General features: G+C 37.8%; 1 protein-coding gene across 2 annotated transcripts in view; it reads right to left on the minus strand.

The window, feature by feature from the left end:
- Positions 1-967: 967 nt before the first annotated feature.
- Positions 968-11649, minus strand: part of LOC101990351 (zinc finger protein 883-like) — a 20419-nt gene continuing 9737 nt past the window's right edge. Inside the window, exons 5-6 of one of the 2 annotated variants that reach the window (XM_005360715.2) lie at positions 5180-5274; positions 968-4629 (exon numbers count right to left, since the gene is read on the minus strand). In XM_005360715.2, the coding sequence (XP_005360772.1) occupies positions 3049-4629; positions 5180-5274 (1676 nt within the window). In that variant the 3' untranslated portion in view covers positions 968-3048. The remainder of the gene's footprint in view (positions 4630-5179; positions 5275-11649) is intronic. The other variant, XM_026786009.1, reaches the window with a different exon arrangement.

Here is an 11649-nt window from a genome sequence, read left to right on the forward strand (position 1 = left end):
AAGCAAGGAACTCAGGACAGCGAGGGGTGCACCCACACACTGAGATAATGGGGATGTTCTATCGGGAATTCACCAAGGCCAGCTGGCTTGGGTCTGAAAAAGCCTGGGATAAAACCAGACTCGCTGAACATAGTGGACAATGAGGACTACTGAGAACTCAAGAACAATGGCAATGGGTTTTTGATCCTACTGCATGTACTGGCTTAGTGGGAGCCTAGGCAGTTTGGATGCTCACCTTACTAGACCTGGATGGAGGTGGGTGGTCCTTGGACTTCCCACAGGGTAGGGAACCCTGATTGCTCTTTGGGCTGACGAGGGAGGGGAACTTGATGGGGGGAGAGGGGGAAATGGGAGGCGGTGGCAGGGAAGAGACAGAAATCTTTAATAAATAAATTAAAAAAAATGGACCTAGTTGGAACCTTCTAATGCTGTGTTCACCAAGGTAGTGAGACTAAAGTCTCCAGGGCCTTCTAGGAAAATGGGTGGGGCTTCTGTCTCCCAGACACATTGTGTTCACTTTACATTCCAGTATCTTAACTGAATGTATTCTTTGATGTCAAGCAAAGATTGGGTTCTATACATGAAGGTTTCTTGTTTCTCATCCATGAATTCTCTGATGCTTATTGAAATTTGAATTTTGATAAAAAAGGTTCCCACATTCTTTACTTTAAAATGAATTCTCACTTATGTGAATTCTGGGATGTCATAAAGTTTGACTTGCATGAGGAAGTTTTCAACAGGTTTTTAAAAATTATTTTATATATCCAAGTGTTTCATCTGCATACATGTATGCACACTACTACATGGGTGTGTTGCTCATGGAGGCCTTTGGAACTGTATTTACAGACAGCTCTGAGCCATGCTGGAGCAGGGAACCCAAACTCTGGAAGAGTAGTCAATGCTCTTAATGGCTGAGCCAACTCTCCAACCCCACTCCTACATGTTTAAACATTCATAGGGTGTGTTGACTACTTTTCCTGTGACTTTTATAAAATATCCTGACACAGCAAATTAAGGAAGGGTTTATTTTGGCTCATGGCTCAAAGGTAGAATCCATCCAGACAAAGAGGTTACAGTGGCAGGAGCTAGAGGCAGATGGTCTAGTGGCATCCACAGTCAAGAATCATTCTCAGCCATCTTTCTCCTTTTCATGCAATCTAGACTCCAGCCCATTGAATGGCACTGCAAACATTTAAGGTAACTGTTCCCATTCCAATTAATCTCTCCCAGACATTCCTAGAGGTCCATCTACCAGGAGATTCCAGATCCTGTTAAGCTGGCAATATTAGCCATCACAACTCTATTCCTTGCAAACCTAACATGGTTATCACCGTTAAGTAATAACTTTTCCTCTCTTGTCCCCATAAGCTAATGGCCATTTCATAATGCAAAATGTGTTAGGTACAACACCAAAAGTCTCTAGTCTTCAATAGTTTCAACACAGTTTTAATATCCAAAGTCCAAGTTTCATCTGAAACAATTGCAATGACCCTTAATACCAAAAAGCAAGTTACATGGTTCCAATACATAAAAGCATAGAGTAAACATCCCCATTCCTGAAAAGAAAGATCGGGGCTGAAATCCAGAAGATAAAACAGTAAATCTTGCTGCTCCATGTCCAACATCTGAGACTTGTAATAGAATCATCTGGAATCCAAAATACTTGGGATGTCCCATCCTTCCATCTCTGCTGCCGATGTCATACAACCATTGGCCCCACTCCTTGTTTGTAGTTTTCCTTGGTGTAGACCTCCATGGTCCTTGCATCACTTATATACTAGAGTCTCCATGTCAACTTAGAGTTCATCTTCACAAGTTCATGCAGTGGGCATTCAGAGCTTCCATGTAGAAACTCCAGTCTTGACCTACTATGCCTATCCTCAGCTGGTTTTTGAAACTCTGGAGCAAGTCTGACCCCCTCAATATTTTGTGTAGTGTCACATACACAAAACTTCTAAGAGCTGTTGCTCATTAGAAATGTGAAGTGCCCTCTTGGATCACAGCTGTTACCTAGAGTGTGTTGACCCTCCAGAAACACTTCCCTAGGTTGTTGTCTTCAAAAGTAGAACATTCATTCCTTCAGTGACATACTCACTCCAGGCTCTTTTCTTTCAAATAAACCTGCATTTTCACAAGCTGAGGCAGCATAGCACTTGGGACGCATTTCCTACTGTTTTTGGACAGAGCAGGGTGTTTCTCTTTTATCACTCACAGCCTCCTTTTCCATACTTGCCTTGCCTACAACTGTTGCTTTGCTTTAGATTTCTTAATCCTTGAGAAGCTGCAAGTTTTAATTACTTTTGTATTTATCTTCTGCTCAATGGAAGTTTTTTCACTGTAAACTTTTCTAAGCACTGTTACCAGGAGCTATGACACAGCCTGAATGCACTCCTACTGGGAAATTTTCTTCACCCAACAATTCAGCGCATTTCCTCTAAGCTCACCTTTACTCAAGTTCCCAGTGCACAGGTAAAATGAAGCCAGATTCTTGGAAGGATCACACAAATGGTCTCTGGTTAAGTTCTTGGCAGTGCTCATTTCCCTCTGAAGACTTGTGAGCCAGGCCTCCAGTCAGTACTTCCCTCTGCTTCCTGACCTTATAAACTTCCATCAGAATGGTCCATTTACCTCTGTAGCATAGCATTCAAAGGTTTTATTTGAATCTTCTACATTCCTCATGAAAACCACTGCCAATGGCTTAAGAACCATATAGTCAAGTTTTTCAGAGCAATGACCTCACTTCTCAGAACTAACTTCTTGTATTAGTTTGAAGGTACAAGTCTTCATGGTAGGGAAGTCACTGTGGCAGGAGCTTGAAGTGGCTTGTCAAATGGCATCCAGACAGGAAGCAGCAAAAAACAAATGGTCATGCTTGATCTACCTTTCTCTTTTTCATGTAGTTCAGAACTCCAGTCTACAGAATGGTGCCACCTCTTTCATGCAGTATATAACCCCATGCCAGGGAATGATGCCACCATATTTATGGAGGGTCTTCCCACTTCAATTAATCAAACCAAGATTATCAATCAGACATCCCCAGAGGCTAACTCAATCTAGATAATCTTTCTCAGGCATGGCTAGGGGTCTGTCTCCCAGATGATTCCAGATCTTGTCAAGTTGACAATCAATATTAAACATCACATAGGGTTTCTCATCTGTATGACTTTTTTGATGTTGAGTGAGCTCTGACTTAGAATAGAATGTTTCCCTACATTCTTTACACCCATAAGATTTTGAATGTGTATGGGTTCTCCGATGTTGACTGAGGTTTGACTTACAATAGAACGTTTTGCTACAGTCTTTACATTCATAGGGTTTTTCACCGGTATGTGTTCTCTGATGTCGAGTGAGATCTGACTTTTGGAAGAAAGTTTTCCTGCATTCTTCACATTCATATGGCTTCTCACCTGAATGAATTTTTTGATGTTTAACAAGGCTTGACTTGCAATAGAAAGCTTTACTACAGTCCTTACATGCAAAAGGTTTTTCACCTGTATGAGTCCTTTGATGTTGATTGAGGTTTGACTTACAATAAAAAGCTTTGTTGCAGTCTTTACATTCATACGGCTTCTCTCCTGTGTGAGTTCTTTGATGCTGATTGAGGTTTGACTTACAGTAGAAATTTTTATTACACTCTTTACATTCATAGTATCTCTCTACTGTATGAGTCCTCTGATGATTGATGAGTTCTGACCTACAGTAGAAGGACTTCCAACATTCGTTACATTCATAGGGCTTCTCTCTGGTATGAGTTCTTCTCTGATGCTCAGTGAGGTTTGACTTTGAATTGAAACTTTTCTTACATTCATTACATTCATAGGGCTTTTCACCTGTATGAATCCTATGGTGTTGATTGAGGCTTGACTTGGAGCAGAAAGTTTTCCTACATTCTTTACACTCGTAGGGATTATCATCTGTGTGAGTTTTCTGGTGATTAGCAAGGTCTGACTTATAGTAGAATGTTTTAGAGCACTCGTTACATTCAAAAGGCTTTTCCCCACTATGAGTCGTTTGATGTCGAGTAAGATCTGACTTACAGTAGAAAGTTTTAGTACATTCTGTGCATTCATAGGGCTTCTCTCTACTGTGAGTTCTACTCTGATGTCGAATGAGGTATGACTTGCAGTAGAAAGTTTTACTACATTCTACACATTCGTAGGGCTTCTCTCTACTGTGAGTTCTTCTCTGATGTCGAGTGACGTCTGACTTACAGTAGAAAGTTTTCCCACATTCTATACATTCATAGGGCTTCTCTCTGCTATGTGTTCTTCTCTGATGTCGAATAAGGTTTGCCTTCCGGTGGAAAGACTTCCTGCATTCTTCACACTCAAAGCGTCTCTCACCTCCACGAAATGTCTCGTGTACACTGACTTGGGACTTCCAGGGGAAAATTTCCCAGCATTGTGGAGACTCATAGAGCTTCTCCCCTATATGAAATCTTTGATGTTGAGTGAGGGTGGACTGGTAATAGAAAGATTTTCTATATTCCTCCCATCCAAAAGGGTTTTCATATGACTGAGATGTTTGATTCAAGGTGTGCTCTGAATTCTGATAAAGTGTTCCCGCACATTCTTTATATTCATATGGTTTTGCCCCTTGATGCATTTTCTCTTGAATCTGCAGTTCTGCCTTGAGACAGAAAAAGTTGTTACATTCTTATAACTCATGATACTATTAGCATCTGTTTCCTGATATTTCTGAAGTCTGATTTCTTACTCTTTGTGTATTTCATATTCTTTACTGAGTTTAGCCTTGCTACCAAATGTTATTTAGTATATACGAGACTCAAAAATTTTCTGTCTTACCTAAGTCATGGCTTGGGCAAGAAATGTGACATCATCCAAAGGACTGTCATATTCACCAAACTTTATTTAGAGGTCTCCCACACATGACATTTCTTATACATCAGTAAAATTTTCTTTTAATAAAAGAGTTTCAGTGGCTCCAAGTAAGTATATACTGCAAAGTTTGGTTCTAAAATGGACACTAAGATGCTCTATTAGTCTCAGTTACAATAAAATTATCAAGTTCTTTTCCAAACTGCATCTTATCAGGCTCATTGTGGAGAGTTAGTATAGTCTGTTGTGGATTAAGTTCCTGAGTAAGTAGAGCACTACTGAATGTTTAGACTTTAAATGTGGTCTAGCTTATACAAAAAAAAAAAAAAAATTGTACCTACTTCAACCATCTGTTCATATGATGTAATGCCATTGGTGACTTCAACTTGCCACAAGTGTGTCTCTTGACTTCCCAAGTCATTTAAATTATGGACATCTAAAAGACATTAAACAAACAAACAAACAAACAAAAATTATGTCTATGAATCATACAAAGAATTTTTAGACAATTCAAATAAATAGTAGTATTTTGTATCTTCAAGGCCTAGGTTTTAAAATATTAACTTATGATAAATAAATATATTAGTCTTCAATGAATTAATTTAACCATTTCAATAATAGGCATTCCCAGGACTTAGTCAGCTTTCTTTGAGGCTTTGCTCAAAGGTTCAAACAAGAAAGGTAAAGTATCCATCTCCTTCTCAGCTGTAGATTTCCACACATCAATTTTGACCTGTCATTTGTCCTTTGTTCCATTTTTCTAATATATTATCTGGGCTTGAGGTGCTATTCTACACTGAACCTCTTTTGTAAATGAACTAATGGTTGTCTGTATCAGTTTCTTAAAGGATGTAAGCATAGTCGAATAAGCAAGAATAAAGGTTAGGGAAATGATTTCTATGCATGGGGAATTCAATTAATTTACTTTGTCCTGAGACACAGTCAATTATTTACTTATGTAGATTTTCTGCCTGAAAAAAAAAAGAAGGCAGCTTTATTCAAATTCTTCACTTAGTCTAAGTTTTTCCATTTTCCTCCCATTTTCTGGATTTACATGGGCTTCCTAAAAGAACAAAATGTTCTCTTGGAGACTATTTTAAAATAGCTATTTTTTTACTGGAGAGAAAACACTAGCAATAGAGTAAAAATACGTTAAAAGAAAGAAAGCAAATAAATTATCAGAGAAACATTTTGCCTGTGTTCTCTACTATTGGGATACTTAGGATCAAGTTAAATTTAATGCTTTTCTTTTTTCCTTTCACCTCACCCTTGATGCTATGTGCTATGTGCTGGCTGAGAGCTGAAATGGGCACTGTTTTGTGAGCAACAGGGCTGCATTCAGTTAAGAAACCTCCCTGTGTACATAAAAGGAGCCAATTCTGACACTGACAAGTTCTAATTTATGGATCGAGCAGAACCATTTTCAAAGGCCCCATTTTTGTTCAATAAGGGAAGTCTAAGCCAAAGGTTTTGGACTGTGGAAGACCAGAGGAAGCTGGGACTTGGCTGGTCTTGATGCTTTCAGAACCAACCAACAGAAACTCACACTACAGAAAGAAGACATAAAATCTAGATCTGCTAGAACTAAATTCAGAGTTCCTTGTCTGATTATGCTCGCCAAGCATATGCTGCTGGGAGGAGGGCCTAGAGGCCAAACAATCTGCTAATGATGCTCTCAGCTTCCTATTCTTTGAAGTGAACTACAAGCAGTGACCGGGGCTCACTTCTCACAGTTTGTGACCATCAAATCTTTCATAGCACACATTTCCTGTTGCTTAAGTTTCTCAGTGATTTGGTATCTGAACCTGCAGTTTCCACAATTTCCTCATGTGGCCATCTCTTGGTGTCAATGTGTCCAGTCTTCCTGCTGTGTGAGCTCATTTTCAGGACCCAAGACTAGAAGGTACTCCAAGATAAATGCAATCAATTTTTCTCCAAGCCTAGGCTGCCAGGCAGAGTCAGTCCGACATACTGGAGCAATGTATTTGACACTTTCTGGAAAAGAGGTGTACAGGTCGGTTGGTTGGCTTTGTTGGTTGGTGATCTTTGTTCTTACCTTACAGTTGGGCTTACTTTACAGTTCTGGCCTTGGGAGCTTGAAGTATGAACTCTTTCCTACTTTCTTTCTGCTTTTTTCCTTTATAACTGTCCTGACACTTTTTTTTTAATGGTTTTTCAAGACATGGACTTTCTGTAGCTTTGGAGCCAATACCAGATGCCTAGCCCACAGGGTAAACATACAACTGATAACAACCAGAATTATATTTTTCCACCATAGTCCAGCAGACCCTGAGTATTCTATCATAGCTGGAGAACAAGAAAACAACCTTAAAATATGCTTTGTGAATATAACAGAGGTCTTTAAAAAGTATCTTTACAAATCCATTAAGCATGGAAAAATCCAAAAAAGTAGAAGGAGATAAGTAAAACAATTCAAAACTTAAAAGTGGAAATAGCATCAATAAAAGAAAACTGAGGGAAATCTGGAAATTAAAAATTTAGGTTCTTTGTAATGAAGAGATGGCTCAGTGGTTAAGAGCATTGTCTGTTCTTCCAGAGGTCCTGAGTTTAATTCTCAGCACCCACATGGTGGCTCACAACCATCTATAATGATATCTGGTGCTGTCTTCTGGCCTACAGGCATATATGCAGGCAGAACACACACATAAAATAAATCTTTAAAAATAACTTAGGTTCATTAACAGGAACTTCAGAGTCAGCCTCACCAACAGAATACAAGAGATGGAAAAGAGAACCTCAGGTATTGAACACACAACAGAGGAATGGATACTATGGTCAAAGAAAATATTAAAACTAAAGAAACTTTTGATACAAAACATGCAGGAAATTTAGGAGACATGAAAATACCAAATCTAATAATAGTAGGACTAGAGGAAAGAGAGGAAACACAGGTCAAAGGCACAGCAAATATTTTCAACAAAATCATAGAAAATATTTCCCTAACTTAAGGAAGGTAATGCTGATCAAAGTACAAGAAGCACACAGAACACCAAATAGACCGGACCAGAAAAGAAGTCTCCATGGCACATAATAATCAGAACAGTAAGTGTACAGAACAAAGAAAAAATATTAAAAGCTGTAAGGGAAAAAAAATGGAGTCACATATAATGACAGAAGTATTAGAAATATAACCGACTTCTCCATGGAGATTCTAAAAGCCAGAAGGGCCTGGACAGATGTGTTGCAAACTCACACAGATGCCAGCCCAGATTACAATACCCTGCAAACCTTTCAATCACCACACATGGACAAAATAAGACATTCTAAGACAAAGCCAAATTTAAACAATATCTACAAATCTAGTCATACAGTACATATTAGTAGGAAAATTCCAACCTGAAGAAATTAACTATACACAAGAATACACAGGGAATAGTCTCAGACCAGCAAAGTCAAAAGAAGGGACACACACTACCACCACCACCACCACCACCACCAACAACAACAACAACAACAACAACAAAGTAACAGAAATTCACAATCACTGCTCATTGATAACTTTTAACATCAATGCCTCAATTCTCCAATAAAATATGAAGACTAACATATTATATTTGAAAACAGAGTCAATCTGTGTGCTGCATCTAAGAAACACACCTTAACATCAAGGATAGATATCACCTCAGGGTAAAAGCATTAGAAAAAGATATTCCAAGCAAACGGACCTAAGGAGCAGTCTGGTGTAGCCATTTCAATGTCTGATAAAATAAACTTCACACTAAAACTAATAAGAAGAAATAGGGAAGAAAACTACATATGCATCAAAGGAAAATAATCCACAAAGAGAATAATGTTGCGATTATTAACAATTATATACCAAACACAAGGGCACTAAGTTCATAAAAGAAACAACACTACAGGTTGAATCACACACTGACAAACATTGGTAGGGGAAACAGGACATCCAAATGAAAACTAAATGGAGAAATGCTGGAGCTAGCTGATATTATAAACCAAACATACCTAACAGATATTTACACAACATTTCATCCAAACACAAAAGAATATACCTTCTTAGACCTCATGGAACTTTCTACAAAATTGACCAAGTATTTGGACACAAAACAAGCCTCAACAGGTAATAGAAAATTGAAATAACACCCTCCATCCTATCTGACCACCATGGAATCTACCTGGATATAAACAACAACAACAGAAACAACAACAACAGAAAGTTTGCAAATTCATGAAAACTGAACAACTCACTACTAACAAAAAATGGGTCAAGAGAACTAGATCCTCTGAATGTGGGTGATTGTTATGTGGCTAGATTTGTTGAGGGGAGCCCTGGCAATGGCACCAGCACCTATCCCAGGTGCATGAACTGGCTTTTTGGAGCCTATTTCCTATGGTGAGATACCTTACTCAGTCTTCATGGGGGAGGGGGCTTGGTATGCAAGACCTTGTTGACTCCTCAAGGAAGGCCAAACCCCTCTGAGGAGTGGATGGGAGATGGGAAAGGGGAGGGAGGGGCATAAGAAGAAGAGAAAGTGGTAACTGAGGACGGTATGTAAAATGAGAAGTATTTTTAATAATGAAAAAAATGGGCCAAGAGAGAAATCAAAGATTTTCTAGAATTGAAGAAAATGAAAACATAAATTACCAAAACTTTTAGAACACAATGAAAGTTATTCTAAGAGGCAAATTGATAGCATTAAATGCCTACATTAAAAAAATGGAAGATATCTTATACTAGTAATTTAACAGTACATCTGAAAGCTTTAGAACAAATAGAAAAGAAAAATCATACCCAAAATGAGTAGATGGCAAGAAATAATAAAACTAAAGGTTGAAATCAATAAAATAGAAACAAACAAAAAAGAAAAAAATACAAAGAATCAATGAAAAAATCATAGGGACATAACAACAGGCAATGAGAAAATTCAGAAAATAAACACACCTTAAAAATCTGTACTCTATGAAACTCAAAAATCAAATAGAAATCCATAATTTTCTTGATATCTATCACTTCCCAAAGTTAAATGAAAATCAGATAAGCAACTTAAAAAGACCTATAACCCTCACTGAAATAAAAACAGTTATTAAAACTTTGCTAACTCAAAAGAAGCCAGGGCCAGAGAATTTTAGCATAGGATTCTATTTGAATTTCAAAGACTTAATATCAATTCTCATTATTTCACAAAATCACAAATTGTTTCACAAAATTAAAAAAAAGGAACATTGTCTTCCTCACCCACTTTTTTTCAGAACAAAGTCACAGATATCCTGCCACCCAAACCACATAAGGTCCCCAAAAAGAAAGATAATTACAGACTGAGCCCCTTTCAAACACAGATAGGGAAATGCAATAAAATATTTGCAAATGAATCTAAAAACACATCAAAAAGTTTATCTACACTGATCAAGTAGGCTTCATCCTGGAGATACAGGGATGATTCAACATATGTAAATCAATAAATGGAATCCTCCATATAAACAAGCTAAAAGAAAAAAGCACATGATCATCTCATTAGAGGCAGAAAACACCTTTGACAATATCCCAAAGCCCATTAATGATAAAGACCTGGAGAAATTAGGGGCACAAAGGCTATACCTTAACATAATAATGGTAGTTTATAGCAAGCTTTATTCAACATTAACTTAAATGTAAAGAAACTCAAAGCAATTCCACATTTTAGGAAGAAGACAAGGTTGCCCATGCTCTACAAACCTATTCAATATAGTACTTGAAGTCTTATCTGATTAAATAAGATAATTGAAGGAGATCAAGGAAAAAGAAATGTGAAAGAAAAAGTCTAAGTATCTTTATTTTCATATGATATGATAGTATAGGTAAGTGACCCTAACTATTGCACCAGGAGACTCCTATAGCGAATGAACACTTTCTGCAAAGTAGTTGGATACAAAATAATTCACAATACTCAGTAGTCCCCCTATATAAAAATGACTGAAAGAAATTAGGAATATAACACCTTCCAGAATAGCCTCAAATAATATAAACCATTTTGTAGTAACTTGAATTAAGCAAGTGGAAGATATATATATATATAAAAAACCCTCAAGACATTGAACAAAGAAACTGAAAAAGATAATCAGAAAGTAGAAGACTTCCCATGTTCATGGAAGATTAGTGTAGTAAAAATAGTCATGCTACTAAAAGAAATCTACAGATTCAATGGAAACCCCCTCAAAATTCCAACACAATTCTTAACATATCTTGAAAGGAAAATTTTCAGCTTCATATGAAAATACATACACACACACACACACAAAACTATGAAAGCTAAAACAATCTTGAATAATAAAAGAACTGTAGGTAGGAGGTATCACCATTACCAATTTCAAGTTGCACTCCAGAGATATTGTAATAAAATCTGCATTTTACTGGCACATAAACAGAAATGTTAATCAATGGAATCAAATTGAAGAAATCCACATACCTATGGCATGTGATTTTTGATAAATAGGCCAGAAATACACCCTAGAGAAAGAAAGTGTTAAGTTTCACACCAGAGAGAGACTGGTGAGGTGCCTGTTTAACACATCAAAGCAGAACTGACCTCCAGGTTCTCCCAGCATCCCTCAATCCCTACCTCTTGCTCCAGAAGCTTTTCTATATACAGACCAGACATTTTAGTTACCCACTCCTTTGGTACCATTGGCCTCCTGGCTGCTGCACCTTGTTCCCCTCTCTCCCTTTTCCCTTCCCCTTCCCCTCTTTCCACCTGGCCCAGCTCAGCCTGCTCATGTCCACTCTGGACTGTCCCAGATGTCCCTGCCTCTGGCTACAATTTTACCTTTAATAGACTTTCTCTTCACCATACTTGGG

Source organism: Microtus ochrogaster, linkage group LG3 (genome assembly GCF_000317375.1).
Source record: "Microtus ochrogaster isolate Prairie Vole_2 linkage group LG3, MicOch1.0, whole genome shotgun sequence".
In the NCBI taxonomy this organism is placed as follows: domain Eukaryota; kingdom Metazoa; phylum Chordata; class Mammalia; order Rodentia; family Cricetidae; genus Microtus; species Microtus ochrogaster.